General features: G+C 34.5%; 2 protein-coding genes across 9 annotated transcripts in view; both read right to left on the minus strand.

The window, feature by feature from the left end:
• The window catches only part of shf (WNT inhibitory factor 1), a 19,708-nt gene extending 7,541 nt beyond the window's left edge, over positions 1-12,167 (minus strand). For 3 of the 6 annotated variants that reach the window (XM_085191486.1, XM_085191485.1, XM_085191480.1), the window contains exon 1: positions 12,006-12,167. The gene's annotated coding sequence lies outside the window, so the exon portion shown is untranslated. Of the gene's footprint in view, positions 1-1,460; positions 1,644-11,568; positions 11,704-11,996 lie in introns of those variants that run through there. The other 3 variants (XM_085191482.1, XM_085191484.1, XM_085191481.1) reach the window with 3 other exon arrangements.
• A 2,009-nt stretch (positions 12,168-14,176) lies between these two features.
• Positions 14,177-24,685, minus strand: part of Nrg (Neuroglian) — a 35,607-nt gene continuing 25,098 nt past the window's right edge. For 2 of the 3 annotated variants that reach the window (XR_014878347.1, XR_014878348.1), the window contains 10 exons: positions 24,387-24,528; positions 23,607-23,734; positions 23,238-23,519; positions 22,600-22,967; positions 22,113-22,274; positions 20,681-21,653; positions 20,317-20,524; positions 19,929-20,023; positions 18,337-19,551; positions 14,177-17,781 (listed from right to left, as the gene is read on the minus strand). Coding sequence is in view for 1 of the 3 variants with exons in the window: in XM_085191791.1 (XP_085047917.1) it covers positions 17,669-17,781; positions 19,929-20,023; positions 20,317-20,524; positions 20,681-21,653; positions 22,113-22,274; positions 22,600-22,967; positions 23,238-23,519; positions 23,607-23,734; positions 24,387-24,528 (2,471 nt within the window). In the remaining 2 variants the exon portion in view is untranslated. The remainder of the gene's footprint in view (positions 17,782-18,336; positions 19,552-19,928; positions 20,024-20,316; positions 20,525-20,680; positions 21,654-22,112; positions 22,275-22,599; positions 22,968-23,237; positions 23,520-23,606; positions 23,735-24,386; positions 24,529-24,685) is intronic. The other variant, XM_085191791.1, reaches the window with a different exon arrangement.

The following is a 24,685-nucleotide window of genomic DNA, read 5'->3' on the forward strand; positions in this document are numbered from 1 at the left end:
GCACCAGTCACCAGTAGAAACACAGGGGTTGAAAACTGTTTTGTCTAGGATAAAAGTTAATTTTTAAAAGGAAAACTTTTCTATATGTACTATTTTTATTTATAGCTACTGCAAAAATTATATGAGATTAGACTTTTAAATTTCAATGACATAGAATTTTGTAAAAAAAAATTATGAACAATAATTATCATTATCTCGTTATACTCTATGTCTCACTCTTGCTTTACGCTGTTTCCCGCACGGAGTAGAGTGGGCAAAGGGAACCCGGGAGCCTAGTATTACGATACAGCCGAGCGGGATTCAAATTCACGACTACCTTACATTTAAATGGTAAGAATAGCTACTAAAAGGAATGGAAAAATATATGGGTACCAACATAAAAAACATATAGGTACCAACATAAAAAGGTAAGAATATATCACGATGAATTTATTATATTATATTTTAATTATTGCGTGGGTCAGAGCTGATTGATAACTTATAATTAGTACAAATCATTGAATTGACGTAGATTATTAATTAAATTGTCATTTTATTAAGAAATGTGTTATTACTGCTGTTATGCAGTAGGTAGGCTGTGTCTTATACACGTACATTTTATTATATTATGCCTTTTGATTTGTAGAATTATTCTATTTCAATATAAGTATTTGTATAGTAAATTTTATGTTTCTTTCTAAATCTTTGCAAATAAGGAAAATTTCGTAGTGCTATTGTTAAAATGATATAGATGTTTATGATCCTGTATACCTTGACTTCGTTATTTATTGTCCATTATGTATTTAGGTATCATATTATCTTTATAGTATCTACTTATATATGGAATTCTCACAGTTGTATTACGATAACTGAGATAATGATTTATGTTAATGTTAAACATCTTTGTTTATTTGTAAATATTATATGTTTATACTGTAAGAAGGTCAAATTCAATATATTTAAATGTGTTGGGTTTATCTGTTTATCTACATAATATGTATAAGTATCGTAAACAAATGGTATGGAGTTTTTTAATTTGAATGAGATGAGAGAATAAAGCACTGGCTTTCGCTTACAATTACTTCTAATGAAATAAAACATATTATGTGGTACATATTTTATATCCAAGAACTCAGAGATTTCTGGTCAAAACACTTCCAATCAATTTCTTATGCAATGGACCCAGTATGAGGAATGTGTTATATAGATTTTTTTTAAATTTCCATATCCACTTCATATTCTTCAACTTTTTAAAATTTTATATATCTACTCGCTGATAAAAATTAAATATTTTACAATTAATGTAAACTTGCTTTGAATCAACATTCCAATTCTTCACATCACAATTTTTCTCGATTATTACATTCACAAATTGTTATAATTACAACACGCACACTATTATTTTATTTATTTAATATAAATTATGCATATCAAATTAAAATCTCTCCTTATATTTTTCTTAAAACATTTTCATATGTTACCTTACTGTGTTTATATGTATGACCAATTTATACGTGTTAAATTTCAGCCACTATTCCTTCCAATCAATCTGAATCACTGAATAAAAATATACATTGCGCTTGCGGTTTTGAATGTCACTCTCGCGATGCGACGCGCACATCCTGCGATAAGGTCTCTGTGAGCGAATGACCGATGTGGTTTTGCGAAACTAACACCGCGCCGACACCCGACAGGGGCGAGTGACTGGCCACTAACTCTTTTATCGTGTATATATAGTACCTATTTAATTAATATGATTAAAAGTTATGGCAATAATTGCAAACATTGTCATAATTAGGCTTTACTGATAACTAGATAATCGAATGAGAGCTAAGATAGAGAGATATTTCAAATCCATCTGTTGATTGATTGGATACCTCAACGACAAACCGACGGACAAGAAAGTGATCCAATTTGCCTAAAACATTAATTGTGAATAATAAAATTATGTGGCAGCTTGCTAGATATGAAAATTGTAAATAACTTTACAATTTTAATGTCCTCCTGAATCATCTATGTTTACAGGAGGGGTTGTTGCTCTGTTCAAAGAAAAATCCAGCCTGTTGAAACTCTCCCACGACTTCAAACAGACTAAATTTAATAATCTATTTTATAGTAAATTAAGAACTTCAATTATTTTAAGGATTCTTGAAGAACTGTACTCATATCATGTAAAGTATTACTTATTACTTTACTAACCCACTGTATTTATACAAATATAGTACTTTTAACATGCTTTTCCCATTGTGTAATATTTTCTCTTTACTTGTTTGTGTTGGCAAAGTGATTGTTATATGAAGTTGATCGCCGTTTGAGAAAGTTTACGGAGTATTGCTTGCTATCTTAAAAAAAGTGGTCAAGTGCGAGTCGATTTTCGTAACAATTTCATGATTGCAGGTAAACTGGATGTACAACTTATAAAAGTTAACAGTTTAACTTCGTGGGAGTTTATTAATTTTGTACGAAATTTAATACAAATGGTATAGCTATAAATTGTCAATTTTCATATCGTAACTGTTGATAGCGACGACCTATAAGATTATTTTCCTATAAATAGTTACCTCCACACGATCTTGGGGAAAAAAGTATTGACAGATGGACGGACACAGGGAGGGACACCCAAGAAATGATTCTATAGGGATTCCTTTTGCTTTTGAGATAGGGAACTCAAAAGGAGACGATGCGTGAAGAAAAAAATAGTCAATAAAAATGACAAAATAAACGAAAGGTTGTCCACTCCTGTGTAGTGTGAAGCACTTGTTAAGCTAACCAGCCGCGGTCCGCAGCGCTCGGGAACAGGTAACTGTCCAAAGTGAAGTAAAAAACAAAGTCCGGCTGACGCCCGCTCCCGTCCTGCAACGCCGCCTGTTCACGGCGCGCGACGTACACATAATGAGGATTTTAGTTTATAAATATAAATACCCATATACGCAATTTTCTTAAAATTTGTGGTTTTGGGTATAATTTTTTTATTGATTTAATTATGAGTATGATAGAACCGGATAAACTCTATTGTTTATAGAAAAGGCAAACTGGGTCACTTAATGGTAAGTTAGGTGATCCTGGTCGCTCACGACCCTGTGCAACACCAGAAGACCTAGCAAATATGGCCGGCAGGCTTCTATAGTTACTTTTCAATAGGTATGGCTAAATAAAGCAAATCATAATCATAAAGCTAAAAATGAAGAAATTTAAATAAAAGTAGATTTTAATTAATTTCGCGTTGACAGAGGACATATATATTAATGGAATTGTAGCTTGCCGAACTGCGACATTCGATTATTATAGATTTTTATTACAATACTGGGAATAATTTTTTTTACCTGGTTTACCAAAGCAAATATGCCATTTGGGCAGGCCTAGGAGGCGCCAGGGTTTCATTGTACGTGGACGGACTACACATAATATTAAATATATTATTAATCTAATGTATAATATTAAATATAAGCGATTAATTCGGTTAAAGAGTTTCATTAAAAATATTTTAATTCTATTTATAGTTTTCACAAAATCAAGGATAAATAGATACATATTACTAAATACCTTGAACTTAACATAAGTAAATATTAACTTAATAAAGTTGTTATCACATTTGATAACATTATTACTCCCAAGTCCCAATTTGTCTGTTAAGGACTAAAATCTTATAAGTCTATAGTAATAATTGTAATACGAACGGCTTTACAAATAAAATATTTACGCAAGCATGGAATGCGTATTTGCATATTAAAAAATAGGTATCTAAAATACTTATCTTATGTCTGATTTGTTTATGCGTTGTTTTTTTTTTATTTTTTATTGTTTGAGTAAAGGTCACGGTTTTTTTAAGTATCATCATATTTTTGTTTTTATAATTAAAAATAGCTCAATAGATAGCACTATTTGTTTAATTAGTTGTTATTATTTAACTCAAATTTATGAAACAATCTAGACGCTTCGAATTTTAGTTTCTATGGCTGATATGTCATAGTGTCCTGAAATATGTCTATGAAAATGTTTTGAAATAAATTCAATTTTAGATTTTTTTTAATGACCTTTCTAATATAAGTAGATAGAAAAAATAAATCAAACGTCCTGATAATTGAGTAGGTAAGTTTTGACTCATTTGCGGGTATCTGTAACATTTCTGTGAAGTTTTCCACAATAATAATATAGAGTATTAAATTATTATACAATTGGAATTGCGGTTCAGCATCGACTTTCTTGCGGCTTTACAACGGCTTACAATATCAAGAATATAAGGTTACAAGATTCGTATATGTAATATTTAACTACATAGAACGATAACTTAATAATGTACGAAAAACTTGTACGAAAGACCACAAGACAAAGTACGAAACCAAATACATTAGTCTTTCAGTGGATAAGATGGTGGAAAGTCGCTTGCGATAATACGTGCGTGTGGTGAGAAGAGACGGTTGTAACACCATAAAAACTACCCTGGCTATCCGGGACACAAAAAAGAGTATCGGAAGATCACAGGCCACGTAGTGGACAACCGTCACCAAAAATCTGACGCGGGCAAAATTAGATATATAGACAACCCAAGATCGTCTGACTTGGCGCCGGAATACGAGTAGGACCGACTCCAAATAAAGGGGAAAAGCATGGAAGAAAAGGAAGAACTTAACATTAAATTTTATTTTGGCGCATGGGCACAAGTGTGTAACTGAAAACGCCACTGGTCGTGGGTTCGATCCGAGAAATTATTACTTCGAAGCAAACGCGGCGTTGAACATGCAATGTCTCCTGAATTCAGCAGAAAATAGAGAACAGAGTGTATTAACATTAATTTTCCTCTGCCTAAGTGCCTACCCTGCTGCGTGGATACAGCGTGAAGCAATTTTTCTTTTTTATTTAAAAAAAATAAAGAAATATAAATTCCACGTCAGTATTAATAAATGTAAGTCTCAAAATCTATTATTGGAAATTTTAAATTTAATAATTGGTCCAACCACTATTATAAATCAATATGCAAATGAATCGACAGTTTTGTTATTATTTTAATTTGATCCTAGCCTTTGCATCTTGGAAACAAATTAAAACCTGTTTCATGTATCATCATCAAATTTAGGTATTATTAAAAATATATACAAGGATATATTTAAATACGTTTTGTTAATAATATATATAGAGTTGGGAGACTTCTGTGCTACAAATGTCAACTGTCAAATATAGTACTGCAATGTGTCAATGTCACTGTCAATGTCTTCCGCTCCCGCTCTTTTCATTTTGTTATTAAGTTACTAATTTAAGCGGGAAGACATATTTGGCCCTCATATACTTGAGGTTACACGTGTTGTAGTCGATGTGATTTGTTACTAGGTTGTTAATAGATAATTATTAGCAAGTTATAAAGTAATTTAAATGTTTTAATTAATAAATATTGTGAATTGGTTAAAAGAGCTGCTATAATTAACACTGAGTAAATACCTATATGTGTTTTCGAATGTTGTTGGTGTTTTATATAAGTTTCATGTTATATAAACTTCAATTTATAGTTATTTTGATTTTTAATAAATAAGATTGTATTTGTAACATTAGTGTTGTGTAGTTTTCTTTTGATATTTCACTTCTGAAACCTAATTTCAGAAGTGGGATACCTATCTAAGCCCATCAGGCCAGATCCTTGTACCTTATAATTTTGTTATTTTTGTGAAAGCAAATAAAACACCAGTTTCATCATTTCTCTTTTCTTAAATGATTTATTGCCTATATACAATACAGTGTTAGATATGGGTGATGCTGGAAGTAAATCACAAAACAAATCACGTCGACCGGACACGACACGTGGTCGCGGTTAGCGAGATAGGTCATTTGAAAGCCATGATATGGGACTCGAGCGCTAAGGGTGTCTCGAGCGCTCGTGCTGGTGCTTTCTTGGTGCTGTTGCAGGACATTCATGCCGCCGCCGTGCCGCTATGAGGTGCTTCTGCTCCCACGACAAGTGACGCGTCCCCGCGCGTCTCTGTGCACCTCTGCTGGCGATGTGCAACGCTTACCTGGGCGTCTTGGTGTACCTCTGTACGCCATTCGCTCGCGATGCGCGACGCTTACCTGAGCGTCTTGGTGTGCCTCTGCACGCCCTCAGCTCGCGATGCGCGACGCTTACCTGAGCGTCTTGGTGTGCCTCTACATGCGCTCAGCTCGCGATGCGCGACGCTTACCTGGGCGTCTTGGTGTGCCTCTGCACGCCCTCAGCTCGCGATGCGCGACGCTTTCCTGCGCGTCTTGGTGTGCCTCTGCACGCGCTCAGCTCGCGATGCGCGACGCTTACCTGGGCGTCTTGGTGTGCCTCTGCACGCCCTCAGCTCGCGATGTGCGACGCATTCCTGCGCATCTTGGTGTGCGTCTGCACACCCTCTGCTCGCAATGTACGATGCGTCTGCGAGACTGCTGCGATGCGGTCCCCGCGCATATCTGCGCGCCACTGCTCTCGATGCGGTTCCCGCGCGTGTCTGCGCGCCTCTGCTTGCAATGCGCGACGCGTTTCTGTGTGTCTCCAGGTATCTGAGTGCCTCTACTGGTGAGCATTACAATGCATTTCTTTGGAGATTAGACAAACTTGAAAGAGGTACACAAAATAATATTTCTTCTCATAATTCAACCTGTCATGCTAGTTTGTTAAAAACAAATTTAAATGATTAACTGTTAGATTTGATACTTTTCCCAAAGGTGCATTATCTGAAAGTATGGCCTCTGATACCTCATCACCTTCTCAGTGTACTTCAGGGGTTACCAAGTTAGCCCGTAATCTTTCTGATGCAATAAATTCTTTAAATAGTTGAATAATACAAAACTATTTTATATCAAACTGACTCTGTTATCAATAATATTGAACTATAGTGTGAGGAGGTGGAGAGGGTTAGAAGTACTAATAACTGGAATGATTCAGAATGTTTATCACATGACTCTGGGCGCCTTAAGGGTGATGTTCATGGTTGAATGAGTGAGTGAGTGATTACTGGTGATCATAGGTGGTTGATGTTTCATGCAGGCTGATTCTGAAGAGTCCTGTGGTTGTGCTTAGTGTGCTAGAGGAGAGACGAGTGCCAGTTTGCCTTGAGATGATTCTTGTCAATGTATATAGGGCTTAGTGAATTGAATTGAATTCTTGATATATGGCGTTTCGAGCTTGCCAGTTGAGCATAAATAATAGTGACTAAAAAAAAAAAAAAAGAAAGACAAGAGATTCATAGCTTAATAATTGGGCGTCCGTTACACAATTCTTTTAGATTGGAACAATTTTATTGTTTGGAACAATGTTATTGGTGAAGGGGTGTGAGTAACATTGGATAAGGAAACCTAGGAATGGTAGCAGTATGATTTGTAACCTTTGTTTGTTCTGAAATGTTTGTTGTGTGAGGAAGAACCAATAAACTGTACCTTAGAGAGTGAGTAATACTGTTACTTTGTTGGAAGGAAATGGTTTTGTTTCCTTGGCTATTGATGAGCTCTCACTTGGAGGGTGAGTAATACTGTTACTTTGTTGGAAGGAAATGGTTTTGTTTCCTTGGCTATTGATGAGCTCTCACTTGGAGGGTGAGTAATACTGTTACTTTGTTGGAAGGAAATGGTTTTGTTTCCTTGGCTATTGATGAGCTCTCACTTGGAGGGTGAGTAATACTGTTACTTTGTTGGAAGGAAATGGTTTTGCTTCCTTGGCTATTGATGAGCTCTCACTTGGAGGGTGAGTAATACTGTTACTTTGTTGGAAGGAAATGGTTTTGTTTCCTTGGCTATTGATGAGCTCTCACTTGGAGGGTGAGTAATACTGTGACTTTGTTGGCAGGAAATGGTTTTGTGCCCTTTTGGCTATTGATGAGTTCTCACTTGGAACTGACTTGATAGGTGTTCCGAGATCTTGCATGCCTGTTCTAGCTATTACAGATGCTGATGTTATTGTATGTAGAATGTGTGTGCTGTTATGTACATTTGGCTTAAAGTTGTTTTAAAAAAAAAAGATTTAATCAATTAAAAAGAGATTTGGTAATAATTTAAAACATATTAATTAGTCTCAATCATAAAACAAATAGAATTGAGTCACAGTGGATATAGAAAAATGTGTGGCTGTTAGGAGAGTTTCAGGTAGACTAACTATGTTTTATACTAATGACTTATTAATGCATACATAGTATTGAAGTGATGCAATGCTGCAGATAAGGGTGCAAACCTTGTATATAACTTAGGATTTATTAAATTAAACAAATTAGGATTATTAATATTTTTAATTTATGTGCAATTGCAACAATTGTCTGCTATAAGATTGAAATCAGAATGAGTAGAATTTAATTTAATTGTTGGATTAATTGAACTAATAAATTTTACATAACAAGTAAATATAAAAATTGTAAATTTTATGTTAATAAAACCAAATGTAATATTTTCATGCCTAATGGTAGAATGTATATGGAGACTAAATATTAATAATTAATTAATTACATCTGTAACATATGTTGTAGGTAACATTCTGAGTAAATAAATTCAGCTTCAAAGTTAAAATTCCAGTGTCAAATAAAGTTACATTGAAATCATTGTTATTACAATTAACATGCAATTTAATAGATTTGAATAAATAAAGACCCATCAGTTATTACCTAGTGATTGACAAAAATGTAAATTTCCTAAAATAAAATTTGTTTTACAAATAGTAGGAAGTGAATTAAAAGCCATAACATACATAGACATAATTTCGGTTTCACAAATAGGATTATCGATTACATCAAGTTCATTAAGATTACTACATAAATAATTTTGCTAAGACTAACTTTACAACTATTACTTATATAACTGAGGATAAAATATTTAGACTTACCTCTATTAATAGCTATATAAGTAATTAGCGGAAGGGATTATTGTAGCAAAAGATTTCTGTGTATTACTATTATGAGGTTACAGAGTTTGAATTATTTTAAACAAATTAAAATGGGAAATTGTAACCAGAAGAATGTTTATAGTAAATAATAATTTATCGTTTATGATATAGGAGACAATTTCAGACAACTTAATTAGTGAGGAGTAAACAATGCCTAGGAATGTCTATTGAAGTGTCTGTCCTGGTCTGAAGTGTGAAATGTGTCTGAAGTGTGTGTCTGTATTGAAGTGTCTGTCAGCACATTCAGCGTTTGGCAACACATTAATGTACCACTTAAGTTATTAGCTGGATTCTCTTAAATAAATAAAATAAATAAATATGGGAAAATGCTTATCTTCTATATGGGGTGGGGAAAAGCTTAAAGTATATGAAATTGTCAGCTATCTTGAAGAGAGGAGTGTAGTATGTGTGTTGGAGGGTGCAATCCAAAGTGTGTATGACTGGATATGTGTTGATTGTGGGGCACTGAAAGGGTTGAACGTCGGAGGAAGCTATCTTCTCCCTATGATTGATGATCACACACGGATAATTTGGTGGTGGTGGTGGTTATGAATATTTTATGTAAACATGTGTTGAATGTTGTCATATTTTATGTAAACACATATTGAATGTGGTCATGTTTTAGAATATGTTGATGACGTTGATAATGCGTTATGATGGGATTCAGTTACTATTAATACTCAAACAAAAAAAACCGATTTTCCCATAAAATTTCGAATATGTTTATTACTTCAACAGAAATTGAACATGTTGGTTGAATTATAAATAGAGGTCAGGTTAGGCCGAGCTTCTATAAGACTGAGGCAATTAATTATTGAGTGGTGGTAGTTAAACCACTTGAGGAGCTCTAACATGGTACAATGGCATGGGGATTAGTGACTGGAAATTTGTACTGCCTTTTTTCATTGACAAGTTATTTTAACTGTATTGCACTAATTCTTGCTTTGTTGTCTAGCACAATTTCTTTCTAAATCATTACATGTTTACATACATACAGACTGACATTTTATTTTTTCTCTTCCTCCATTAATTCTTTTTCTAATTGTTTAATTTTTGTCTGACAACCAAGGTGGGGCTTAGTGTACAATACTGGTGTAATGTGGCAGTTTGTTTATTGAGTTCAATTGGATGTGTGGTCCCTTTGGGCACAGACATGGGGTTGGGTTGGATGTTTTGACTTTGACTTGTATCAGACGTTTGGTCTAATGAGGCATATGGCCTGAGAAATTTTGACGGGTGTGTGGCCCTGAAAGATTTTGTGAAGAGCGTTTGGCTCTGAAGGACGTTTGGTCCTTGCTGACATTATGGCCTTGTGGACCATGTGACATTCATGTGGACGTTTGGTCCTTGTGGACCATGTGACGCCCATGTGGATGTTTGATCATTGTGGATATTTGGTCAAGGTGGACATTTGGTCCTTGCTGACGTTTGGTCATTGTGGACCATGTGACGTCTATGTGAACGTTTGGTCATTGTGGACCATGTGACGTCTATGTGAACGTTTGGTCATTGTGGACCATGTGACGTCTATGTGAACGTTTGGTCATTGTGGACCATGTGACGTCTATGTGAACGTTTGGTCATTGTGGACCATGTGACGTCTATGTGAACGTTTGGTCATTGTGGACCATGTGACGTCTATGTGATCGTTTGGTCATTGTGGACCATGTGACGTCTATGTGATCGTTTGGTCATTGTGGACCATGTGACGACTATGTGAACGTTTGGTCATTGTGGACCATGTGACGTCTATGTGGACGTTTGGTCATTGTGGACCATGTGACGTCTATGGGAACGTTTGGTTATTGTGGACCATGTGACGTCTATGTGGACGTTTGGTCCTGGCAGACAGAGGGGACGCCTTCTGACTGTTCTGTTCACAGGTTCCAGAGTTTGCTGCACCGGACTGAACATACTTGGATATGAAGATTTTACAGGGTTAAAAATGAGAGCTCTCGAAACTTTTTATTTTTATATCTTTTGTCTGTACATTTTGATTACCTATCCGTTTATGTTGTAATGTTTAGACATTTATAAACTTAAAATTTTAGATGATGAAGACAGCGAATATGGTACTACTGTAGAATTTTCATCAATACAGCCATGAAACGACGCTGATGACTTTGGGGCTAATCGGGATGCACCAGCATGTGATCAGGCAACTGGATCAGCTACGTCGGGGACGACGCAGGGTCAGAATGGCCGAGTTGGGAGACTTCTGTGCTACAAATGTCAACTGTCAAATATAGTACTGCAATGTGTCAATGTCACTGTCAATGTCTTCCGCTCCCGCTCTTTTCATTTTGTTATTAAGTTACTAATTTAAGCGGGAAGACATATTTGGCCCTCATATACTTGAGGTTACACGTGTTGTAGTCGATGTGATTTGTTACTAGGTTGTTAATAGATAATTATTAGCAAGTTATAAAGTAATTTAAATGTTTTAATTAATAAATATTGTGAATTGGTTAAAAGAGCTGCTATAATTAACACTGAGTAAATACCTATATGTGTTTTCGAATGTTGTTGGTGTTTTATATAAGTTTCATGTTATATAAACTTCAATTTATAGTTATTTTGATTTTTAATAAATAAGATTGTATTTGTAACATTAGTGTTGTGTAGTTTTCTTTTGATATTTCACTTCTGAAACCTAATTATAGTACATATTTTTTCCAAAATTACAGGCAATTATCATGAACAGCGGGCTTTACCTGGACGCTCACTCTCGCCAACATATGATCCAGGGACACTATTAATAACTCTGTTTACACGCCGACGGCAGATAGCATTGTTTACGTTTTTACACTTTTACAGTTAAAAAGTTCAAAGAGGAAGTGTTAAATAAATATTACATATAAATATCAACAAAAATTTAAAATTTCTTAGTAATCATAATTTATGTATATTTTTATGTTAAATTATATATTAGGGACTATTAATTACCTATCATTGCTTCAAAAATTTCTGATTTAAAAAAAAAACAATTAACAAAAAAGGCGGCAGGCGTTAAAAAGTTTATCGAAAACACAAGAATGCACTCGATTGTAATCGAACAACCAATTAAACCTACAAGAGGGATCAACGATCTCAGGTATCCTGGATATTTAAAATTGGCAAAAACATAATTATTTAAACTCACGTTTCGTACCTGTTAAGAGTCTTTATAATAATTGTGCGGTGCAGATATAAATCACGCGATCATATTTTAAAAAATCACTTCACAGATCGAAAACGAAGACGGTTGTTTAAAATATTTATTAAATAATACGTGTATATAGTTCTACGTTTGAGCGCGGACTGCCGTCTGCCGGAGGGCGCCGGGTTGTCTTTGTGCCTTCGATGTAACCAAAATTTTATAACCATTTTAAACTTTATTTCTAAGACTTAAGATGGCCGATTTAACAATAACCGGTGCTTAAAGAAGTGTATATTGCAAATCTGCAACATTCTTTTTTAGAGAAAATTATGGAATGAAATTTTATAATGTGGTAAAGATATATCATTAGACTTAATGATAATAATCGGTATCATCAATGTTATAAAAAGCCTAATTGAAAATTTTCTTTTCTTTTAAGAGAAAAATGTTTTGTAAGTTACCATTTTATGAAAAACTAGTGACCCTCTTGAAGTATAAGGTTATTTTTCACTAATCTGAATCACTGTAGTGTTTTAATAACAATTTTTAAGACAATATCCATAGGTACATTGGAAAATAAAGAATAAAACAAATATTAATGTAAACAGAGTTTGCCAAAATACATCAATGAAAAATGCATTTAAATCGGTTAAGCCGTTTTTAAGATTAGCGGGCACAAGCGCATGGACAAACAGACAATTAAATTGAAAATCATTGTTTCAGGTCCTACTGCTTTAATAAATGCTCCGAATAATATTATCTTATATATATTTTACATGTACATACAGCGATTATTAACAATTTTATCATAACTTGACGGGTTGACTGGAAGAGATCTCTTCTAGAGATAAGTCCACCGTTGTGTATGTCTTTTCGTAATGTATGTTTTATTATGTGTGTTATTTAGTGCAATAAAGAATCTTATAAAGAATCTTATAATATATGTTTGTATAGATTTTTTACTCTATTTATCAAAACATTTCAGGCTCATCCTATATCTTTACCTACATAGGTACGTTTACTAATTTTGATTGATTGTAATTCTACAATGCAAATTAATAAATTATGCCAAATTAAGTGCATTCTGTTCTGTTCACTGCCAATAGATACATGTATAATTAAAAAAATGTTGATATTATAGAGTTAACTCCGAAGATCTCGATGGAATTTGGCGCAGACATCGCGCGCCCCGGAGATGCACATAGGTATGCCATCAGTTGCTACTTTTTGTTTCAGAAACAACTTTTACGTTAAAAAAGCTGAACTGTAACCATTTGTAACAGTCATGTAACATTTTTTAAACTGGCCTGGAAATGAATAAAAATAATTCCATATGAGAACAGGATTGAATAAAAACAATTATATATGAAAATTAAATATATATGAAATATTCAATTGAATATAAAGGCCGCCGTGGCGCAGAGGCACATTTGTACACCTGTAAGCCCGACGGTTGTAGGTTAGATTCCTACTCGGGGGAATAAAATATTTCATATTTATATTTCCTTGCTCTGCTCTGGTAAGGAGGCAAACCGCAGCGTTGAGTTCCGCTACTCAACACACTACCTACTTATGCTTCAAGGATTCAGCGAAAATAATTCTTTTTTATATCATAGGACCAAATGAACCAAATTTTGTTTATTTAAATTTCAATGAAGGGAATTGCTTCAATAAAAATTGTACGGAAAAGCCCGATGATAAAAAAATATTTATCAATTTACACATTTCACTCGGTGTTTATTTTAAAACCGCAACTGTGCTAGTTATATCCTAATTAGCTAAATTAGTAGGATGTTATAACATATTGAAATATTTTAAATTTTGGGTTTATTCCACATCAAGGAAGGAAATATGTATTTAGGGAATGTACAAATGCCTTCAATGCCAACAGGCAATGCCTCCAGAATTTGGTAGAAAGTGGGGAACGGAATGTCTTAACACTAGATGCCATCTGCCTACCCTGCTATGTGCAGAATAAAGCGTCGAGCTGATAAAAAAAATGACGTAGTAGAACTCGAAACCGCACTTCTTGCTTTCCGTCAAAGTAGTCGTCGCCAAAAATACCATACGTTTTCATTAATAGTTTGATTAATGATACGTAAGATTATTAGAAGCTTGTTACACCTATTTTTGTTGTAAAACTCAATTTTAAAAAAGATGAACAACAAAATAAAACACAGAAATAATTTCTTAAAATTTATTTTCTATGCAACATAAAAAAATATTCATCGTAGTTACAATAAATTACCGTCACTTAATGCGAAATGAACATTGAACCAAACGTAATCCGATGCCACTTTGTCACAGACGCGAGTCTCTTATGAAATAAATGCTAATACAATATGTTAAAATTCCAATCAATCAAGTGTAAGTAATGTAAGTTATGTAAGTTTTGATAAACACACCGTGGACTTACAAAGAGGGTTCATGAAACATTCCTGTGAACTAACTTTTCATATATAATACAGCATCTGTGTCTTGTATCATGATAATTCTGCAATTGGTAGAAAATGTCAGTACACGGGTGTTCTTAATAAAACTTTTACAATAAATCATGTTATTTATAACATTAATAATACTCGAAAGAATTGAGAAAAAAAATCGTAATCAGTTATTAAGAATACAAGTCAAATGTTTATACATAGATACAAATATAGGTAAAAATAAAATGAAAATTGTCATGTTTCATATAAAATAATAATTCGGGCATTAACATTTTTTTATTTGTGACACTAGAAGGTCTAAATGCAAACTTGTGCAATAAATTGGATTTATTTAATATTCATCAAATCCAATGTAAGGCAAGTGTGAACTGACGAATATCTTGATTAGTTAAACGAAGGAGAACAACTACAAACTGAACACATATACATACATTCAACGCTTAGGGGAAGGCAGTGAGTGTATCACCGTAATATTCAAACAACAATTTAACGCCATTTTGAATGTTAACAATATGAGAAATTCAATTATTTTAACGGTCATAATAAAAAGCGATTAAAACAGACGCGTACGTACGAAGGCTCTACTATCTTATTAATAATATATATTAAATTCTTACTACAAGTACAATAGACATGATAGATTCTTAACAAACAACTCAGGCTAACAGTGATCGACCATTGCGGCAAGCTGATCTATAAGGGTCGGTCCACACTGTAGTGAGAGAACGGACTTGGCTCTTTACAATAGTATACTCTCATTGTGTCTTTATCAGATTGTAATAGGACCGAGAACGCACTGTGACCGGCACTGTAGTGTGGATCGATCCTAATTTGCAAAATATATACAATACAATATAAATAAATAAATAATAAACTCGAGTTGAAATAACATTATATGGTGCGTCGGTCCAGTTTTAAAAACATTATCCAGATTACATCTGACCGACGCGGGGAGTGGAATGTACGAGGACCCGACACCTTTAGGCGTTTGAATAAATAAATAAACAATAATATATTTCAATCAATATAATAAATATAAGAAACTATCGACATGTTAAAATCTTTTTGTTAAAAAGTTGTAGCGACAAGCGACTTAGTTGCCTAACATTAGATAACACGAGACCTTAACACTAGTACAAGATACAATTCAATACGGGAACGAGTCGAGGCGTCACATTCTCTGTAGCTGTAAGCCAAATGCAAAACAATTTTTAAATATTTCAAAAACACTAATGAGTGACATTAATAAGTGAGAAACGTTTTTGCCATAAAGGTCCTTGAATAATAATGTTATTATAATATTCGCTCGGCTTTTAACGATTCGAATATTTTCCAGATGTATTATGATAAGTCGTAGTCAATTCGCAGTTATTTTATAAAATAAGCCAACGTGTAGAACATGTAGACAAAATTGATACAACTTCTTCATTTGTAATAAAAAGTAAATAAATGTGAAAATGACAAAAAAAATTAGAACATTTACAATTAAAATTAACCAAAGGTAATATTTATTTCCAAGTCTCATTCAAATTGGCCTATTTCGTAATTAAAAGAGAAATCGTTAACAAGTCACTGTATCCCAAACACTAAGGTCAACGACCACAATTGTCAAATATCTCGGCGGGAACAATACGTAGTGTTGTATCATCAATCGATCAAAGATTAAAATTGCAAACGTCAACATAGTGGTGTGCCACAAGGTGAAATATTACATGTGGTATTGTTATTTTTATTATAATTACAGTAATAATAATATCATAAAAAGCCTTATTTTACTATCACGCCAATCCGCCCGCCGCCCGCGAAGCACCAACGTCGCCCGGTGGTCAAACCGCAAATATAAAAATACTCCCAACACTAATATTTTAGGAAAATATATTCTTTAGTACGTTGAGTCTCGTGGATATAGTGATGGGTTGATAAAAATAATTTTTATTTATATTTATTTTAAATAGGTGGTTTATTATATAGAGAAATATATCGTTGATGATTTGTAAAAGATATAATAAGAATATAATACGCCACATCTTTATATAGATATTTTACAGAAAAATGAAAAAACTATAATACTCAATAAAAAAATTCCAATTATAGCAAATTTCATATTTCCTACAAATCAACAACGATTTCTTCTATTAAAAGCAACAATGACGAGATATAAAGCTACTAAAATTGCTCTACATACAAGAATAATTCCAAGATCTTAAATATTATTAAAATATAAATTTTTCGTGGTCCTAGGTTTGTAGACAAAGTGTATAAAGATATGCATTCGATATAAAAAATAAACGCAACGAGTGCCAGGTAGATGACAAGAGAGAATGTCACACAAAAATATATTCAAATATGAAATAACTAAATTGCGCAATATATTAATTATCATAGAGTAATTTTTAGCGAGTTCGACCACCGGCATCCAGAGCAATTTTTTTAAATATAATAATCAATCAAATTACCTTAATCAATTCTGTGACAAAAATAGCATTTCTTATATTTTTTTTCTTTCAAGTCTTCGCGATCACCGCGTACCCTAACTATATACGATTAATTGATATTGAGATTTGAACCTGCTACTCTCCTACTCTACACGAATCGTTGTCGAACATGTAAAACATTTTCTAAGTCAACGGGAGATTCTATACAGATATACGGTTTACATATTCAAAATTTAGATGTCAGATTATGAAGACTATAATACGAGTTGGTTACTTAAAATCAGTCTTAAATAAACGTATTGAAATGATGGCGGCCCTTATGAGGTTCTTTATAGTACATAGTTAAATTACACTATAAACACTAAATAGGTTCTTTATAGTGACTAGATGTTAATAAAAAGTTTTTTTATTTATTGCATTGATAATGTGAAAATATTTTTATTCACTAGTATCAGTATAAGGAACCTCATTTGCTAAATGTTGGTAGGACTACATAAAAACGCGATATTGTAAAAAATCTAACAATATAAATATTGTTTATAGTCTTCAACGCTGACACCCGAGGGCCATTATCATCCCAACTTCTACTACCAATACTTTCCAACTAATAAATTTAAACTAAACAATATCAAGATTTCACTGACATGAGATTCGACATAACGAGTGGCAGTTATTCATAGTGAGATATATCCAATAATAAATACAATAAATACCACAGATGCAACACATTGCATTGCTACGAAGTTGCAAATGTTTCAAATAAACATATAAACAATGTAATTTTAGCGTGTTTAATTTAAACGTATGTGGGTGGTATGGCGGTGGGCGGCGCGGGCGCGGGCGGCGGGGGCAGCACGCGCGCGCCCGGCACGTACTGGCCGATGAACGAACCGTCCTCGGTGAAGCGACCTGGAAATATATACATATAGCAAATTATAATTTTTTTAATTAAGTGGGGATCAGTGTCTCAACACTAGATTCCCTCTGCTTACCCTGCTTTGTGCTGAATACAGCCTGACGCTGATTTTTTTTTTTAAATTACGTATATAGCCATTTATGCTTATGACTGAAATACTTTGGAGATAGAGTGTGACTCTTCTAACAAATATTAAAGATGGCGGATATAACATGTCATTAAAGTGATTTTATTATATTCTTTATTGTACTTTAAAAAAACATACAGGTAATGCAAAATTAAAAGATTTAGTTAACAATGGTTTATTTTAATTTAAAATTAAATGGTTCATATAATGAATTAGATTGGCTAATAAACTGTAAATAACAAAATATTCTCTACACCTAAAGTAACTGACAAAGTGATCAATAATATATTACTTTTCTGGTAATGAATCTAACTTATGTGATAAAAACGAAAACAAAAAAGAATGTATGAAAATCAAATCAAAGGTAAAAAATATATATATATAATAAAAGAAAAAACAAAAAATTAAACAAAAGTCATACCTCACAAAAACAAAAAATAAAATGGCGGCTCGTACGGACAAAGGAAAAGGACGGATGGATTTATTCATTATACAATACAATTATTATACATATTATGTATATTATAACGATAAATGCAAACCAAAAAAAAACGTAACACAAAGCTCGTGCTTATCGAGATAGAATAAAATATAACTATGTAATAATAAACATTCACTCACTCTATAAAATAATATCTTTTTTTACAAACTAATAAATAAATCTAGCGTGTACTTGACACCTAACCTAAGTTATAAGTAGAGAGAACGCCTTGCTGTAAGCGCCTTTATAGAAACTATTTTTAAAATAGTACAATAAAGACTTCGCCCATAGATTAAATAATTGACCAAAACGCGAGATTCTAAACACAACCTAATCGATTAGAAAAAAGGGCGTTTTCACGTGAAGACCAATCGTTACGGAGATCGAACGTCTGCGGCGATTGGTATAATCTGTGATGCATGGCACTACGTTTTTTTTATTGACAAACGTATAGCTTTGTGCAGCCAAATATAAAAATATATTTAGACATAAATTGGCTTAATTTTTTTTTAAATAATTTTTATAACAAAATTAAATCGATATAATCGAAATCTTATAATCATATTTCCATATTTATTTATACATATTATGTATGTTATTTTGTACAGCTGCCAATATATTAAAAAAAGATAACTGGTTGGAAAATTAAAAAGTCTTTCTACACAATAACTGGCTTATCACATGGACGTTACGTCAACAAGACACTTGGCGGTACCAGGAGAACATAGGGATGTGAGAAGTGCGACTCGATAAGGGTAGCTTAAAGTACATAACGGTACCAGGAGAACAACAAAAGCTGATCGAGTTATTAAAGACATTCTGCGGTAGGTACCAGGAGAGTATAGGTGTATGAGAAGTGTAAGGCGAATCCATGAGAAATATACTAATTACAGAGCGTTTTAAGACTTGGTTGTCAAATGAGGTAGGCGGTGCCAAAGGGGCATATGATTGTGAAGTCTTTTTCACAATACTAGGAGAGCATGAGTCTACATAAGGTGCGGGGTTGTAGCAGGTGGACTATGAGGAAATGGGTAGGTGTTCAGACGAGCGTGGCGAAGGCCTGGGAGGCGGAGTCGGCGTGCGCGGAGGCGGAGGCGGGCGGGCGGCGCTTGCGGCCGTACTGCCCGATGAAGGAGCCGTCCTCGTTCATGCCCGCTGCAAGCCGTGCGCACACACCACTTTATTACATGCTCTACTTAATTACTTCTGGGAGGTTTTTAGAGCAAATTACATTAATTCATCTTCATTATTTTCTTTTAAGAATTTTGTAACAGAAGTTTAGAAAATTCCTATAAAAATAGGATCAAATAGTTTATTTGCTCTAAAAGCCTTATATGAACATGAACATAAAATAAAAAAAAACAACAATAATGGAAAACTAATAACAATGATATTTTGCGACAGAAATAATTTAGTTAGGCGCAAAGAACAGAATTCTCATGCGCAAAAAAAAAAAAACGAATTAACTACAAACATTTTACAAATACATGCTGCATATATAATATATATATGTATGTAATGTTAGTTCATACCTGTTTCCCCTTCGCCGTATTCGGCCATGGAGTCGGTGTCGCTTTCGGGGCCGGGCTTACCGCTGCTCATGGAATGCCGTGACTTGTTGTCCAATCTGAAATAAAGTATTTTTCTATGTTCATTGATTTATGTAATTTATATTAAATGATATCTATAATATACAAAATGTTATTGTTATTGCAAAAAATAACACTCTTTTACTTGTGGAATCTTATGTTAAAACACTTTGTATTGCACTTTCCGCCCTTGCGAGTTGTATGCTGAGTAACACAATACAGTAGAGAATTTTTTGTTATAATTAAAATGTTTCCGTTTTTCAAGTTCCCGAACTTGGCATCGAACTCACATTCATCGCGTTTATAGTAACATAGAGTCAGTTTCACTCACGGGTGCGTGTACTCGTGGAAGGCGGCGTCGGGGCAGTCGGCGCGGCCGTGCGCGCGCTCGCGATCGTGCACGTCGTACTTGCCGCCGCGGTTGCGGCGCGCCACGCACACGAGCACCAGCACTAGCAGCAGGAAGGCCAGTGCCACCATCACGCCGATGAACCAGCCCGCCGTGGCCGTCGCCTCCTCGCGGGGGCGGACGCGTGGGTCTGGTATGTCAGTATAATACGTATAAAAATTTGAATAATTCTATTTCCTAGCTTTTAATAAATATTAGTCATAGAGATGTCTACTAAAGTTATTAAAGAGTCCATGCATACGTCAAAACACAACTTAAATTATAAAAAAAAACAAATCAAACTCACCAACATTTGTATCAACCAGTTTAGCTTCACTAGAACTAAAGTATTCACCGTCATGAGCCGTCACTTTCACCTCGTACTCTTGCCCCGGCTCCAATCCCGTCAAGATCACATAATCATCCTCCGTTACCTCATTGCTTTGCATCCAATCATTGTGTCCCTTTAATCTATACCACGCTACGAAATGGCTGCCAGCGTGACCATCTAGGGATGGAACCCAACGTACTAATATATGAGCAGTTCCTTCTTTAGCCGGTAAAGTACTAGTTTCGAACACTGGTACGTCAGGAACAGCGTTTACCATGGCTTTAGTCGTTTGTTCCACATAATACTTATCTCCCTCTCCTGCTTTCGTCTTAGCACGGATTTCTATCCTGTATTTAGTATTGGGTTCCAATCCGGCTAGTTTTGCTCTGTCGAATTTGGGATCAATTTCCTTTTTCCTTTCTTGTAATGGTCCTAGGGCAGTGCCTGAGACTTTCTGGTAATATATTTTGTAGCCGGTAAGGACGCCATTTTCATCTATAGGCTTGTCCCATTTCAGCAACATGGCGGAAGATCCAATGGGGTACGCCTCAAAAGATCTAACTGTCCCCGGTTTTCCTTCGGGTGTGACAAAACTTAGAGTTTCGCTTGGGGGTCCATTGTATCTTCCATTATAGACCAAAATTCTTGCGTTATTCTTTTTAAACGGTTTGAACTTCGACACTAAGGCACTAGATGCATCTGCTTTAACCAAGATTTCCTTAGGCCTGTCTTCTTCACCATCTGTCCAGGTTTGTATCTTGTACCCTTTGAAGTGTCCTCGGACTGACTCTGGAGTTACTGGGTTCCAGCTGAGTAATGCTGTAGTTCCAGTAGTCACTTGTACTAGGGTGAAATTCATGGGAGCCTGCATGGGAGTGTCTTCCCCGGACCAGCCGACTATTTCTACTGGTGCTACGTTTGATATACCTTTGCGATTTACAGCTATCACCTATAATAATAATAATATGTATTAATGTATGTTTCTTTATAATTTACATATTGATTTGTATGTATGTTACTTTATATAACACAATTAATTTAAAGTGATAGCCAGAGAACCTAGTGTTAGTCTTTACAATCTCCTTAATTTTGAAAGAGATCTTAATAAAAACGTAAAATTCCGCTACTTAAAAAGCAATATCACCTTTATTGAATTAAAATTGATAAATGAAGAATATAGTCATAAAATATCACACTTCCTCCTCAATAGTACTTAATGCGTGACGATAGCTCTTTACTGATACCGTAAAAACTAACTAAAGTTCGAAGTTCGATGATATAAAGGAGCTATCTGTAAATGTTGGTGACAGTGGACGAGGCGAAAGAGGTACATATGCATAGACCGTAGCGATTGGCGCTCCGTTCCCTCTGACTATCCCGCTAAGGATAAAGCGTGAAGCTAAGTTACCTTTATCTTATAAGGCTGGAAGGTGGGTGTGTCCAACACCACGTATTCATCCTGCTGCCAGTCGGGCACCTGCACGTCGCTCCATGAAGCACCCGTTATGTTGCGACGCCATGACACCGAGTAGTAGAAACCGGGGCCGTTGTGCTCAATTTGGGGCATTTTCTGGAGAAAAATGTTATTTAAAAAATTAAATTAAATCAGATCATTAAATCAATCATTAGTTAAGACACTTTGTTCTCCACTTTCCACTGAAATCTGGAGGCATTTCGTGTTGACTCATTCAATGATACCAGAGCGAAGAAATGAAAATATAAATTTAAATAAATATTTTATTTCCTAGAATTTGATTAAAAACCGAATAATACAAAAGATCAAAAGAAATTAAATCTCAATTTGTATCAAACACACAATGTTGACAAAAAAAATGTAAGTATTCTAAACATTTTATAAATGCTTAAAATTTAAAAAAATATAACAATCCACTTACCGACCATGAAATAACCATATTATTAGGCTCACGTCCTTTCCCTTCGACATTATCCGGATTCTTATAAGGCACATCCGGTTGAGTGGTACAAACATCCGAATGAGACGACGGGGCCGACGGTCCTATTTTATTCCAAGCTATAACCCTAAATGTATAATTAGCCCACGGGCTAAGTTCTACAGTCCACGAGGTATCTATGGCTGGTACGCTATCACTGGCCAAGTCCCACGTGTCGGGGGTGAAGCTTGTGTTGTATTGTATGGAGAAACGCAGGATGGGCGCGCGGTTGTCTCCCATGGAGTGCCAACGTAGTGTTGCTACCTTTTCGTGGCATTCAATACCATCGAGTGCTGGTGGGTTTGGTTTGTCTGCGAAATATTATTATAATAAATTAAAGTATTTTTTAATAACCAGGTGCTGATGAAAATATTTATATAATTCACTTAGTTTCGTTTTGGTTCATTATTTTCGGTATCATTTGTTTTTATTTATACAACCTTAATGTTAGAGTTAAAAGATTACAAAAGTATTTTATTCTATCACCAAACACTCTTTCATATCTATAAATGGATAGAAGTTATCAGAGATATAAAAGATATAACTCTAGAAAGATTAAAAAGATACATCAAATAACCCACCTTGAACAGTAAGCGTAGCTTGAGCTCTAGCTTCATCGATGGCCGTCCTAGCAATACATGTATACTCTCCAGAGTCCAACTCCGTAGTATCAGAAATAAGGAGAGAATAATCATTAGTCATTCTAAATCGAGGTTGATTCTCAAAATCAATAGGCTGGCCGTCGTTCAGCCATATTATTTCTAGTCTTAGTGAATCATCAGCGTGTGCGTTGCAACGGAAGGTAGCTGACGAGCCGGCTGCTACTTCGTAGTGTTCCGGTTTGTCCGTTATTACTGTTCTTTCTATGGAAGTAAAGAAAAAATAGGTTAGTACATGTACTAAAAAAGTTTCTATAATATTACTGAATTATCATCTCCGTGTTTACTTACTTTTAACTGTAAGAGAACCAAAAGCAGACTTCTCTCCGAATTTGTTTTTAGCGTAGCACTGGTAGGTGCCGACGTCTGTGTACGACACATCACGAATAACCAAATCTCCTTCAGAGGTTATATTGTATCTGTGAAAATAAAAAAGATATATTAAAAGATAATTTTTCCCATAAATAAATAGTAACAAAGCATATAAGAATTTCGACGAAGCTTAATAAGAACGCATAGGCAACGAACGCTTCTACGATAAATAAGAGGTTGTTACGTCCAAACAGTATATAGGTTTCTAAACATTTACTTAATATAGTTAAATAAATATTTTATCATTGACTTCGTTTAGTCGCCATAATATTTTTTTTTGAAAATAACGCCATGCTAATAGCCGAACAAAAATTGAACCAACGACTAACATACTAATTTAGCCGAATTTCACTATAATAGATGAGAGGTCCATGTAGCCCAGTCTACACCTATTATAGTTATAGTATAGAATAGAAGCGTGGGCGACCTCGTACAGGACATCGGTAACAGTAATTGTGTCAATCACCTTAGGTAATGTAATGATGCTATTTTAAACCATGATTGCTATGTTAATTAATAGCTACCTAATTTGATTAATGGTAGTATGTATTCAAATGTGTTTGGAAAAAATATATATTAACAATAATAATTAATGTTTATAATTAACTACAACACATTGTTAAAATTTAAAACTCAAATAATTTCGCGCAATAAACATAAAAACAAATAAAAATAATTTCTACAAACTGCAACACTTACTTGCCACCAGTGACATCGACGTCGTCTCTCATCCACTTCACGATGGGCTTGGGTGCGCCAAAAACTCGACACTTAAGTACAGCTTCGGATCCGTCAACTTTGGTCAAATTCTCCGGGCCCTCTTTGATTTCTGGCGGGATTGCTGAAATTGTGAATAAAATATTTTATAAAGCGTTAATAACACTAAAGGAAAGATAGAAAAAAATGTTCCTAGCTATTTTTTTTTAACTGTTCCTAAATATACTTCCAAATTATTTAGTATGAATTCGTGACGTTTCCATAAGATTTTATTCAAATTT

Source organism: Heliconius melpomene, chromosome 10 (assembly GCF_056956725.1).
Source record: "Heliconius melpomene rosina isolate 202511_hmr_F chromosome 10, ASM5695672v1, whole genome shotgun sequence".
In the NCBI taxonomy this organism is placed as follows: Eukaryota; Metazoa; Arthropoda; class Insecta; order Lepidoptera; family Nymphalidae; genus Heliconius; species Heliconius melpomene.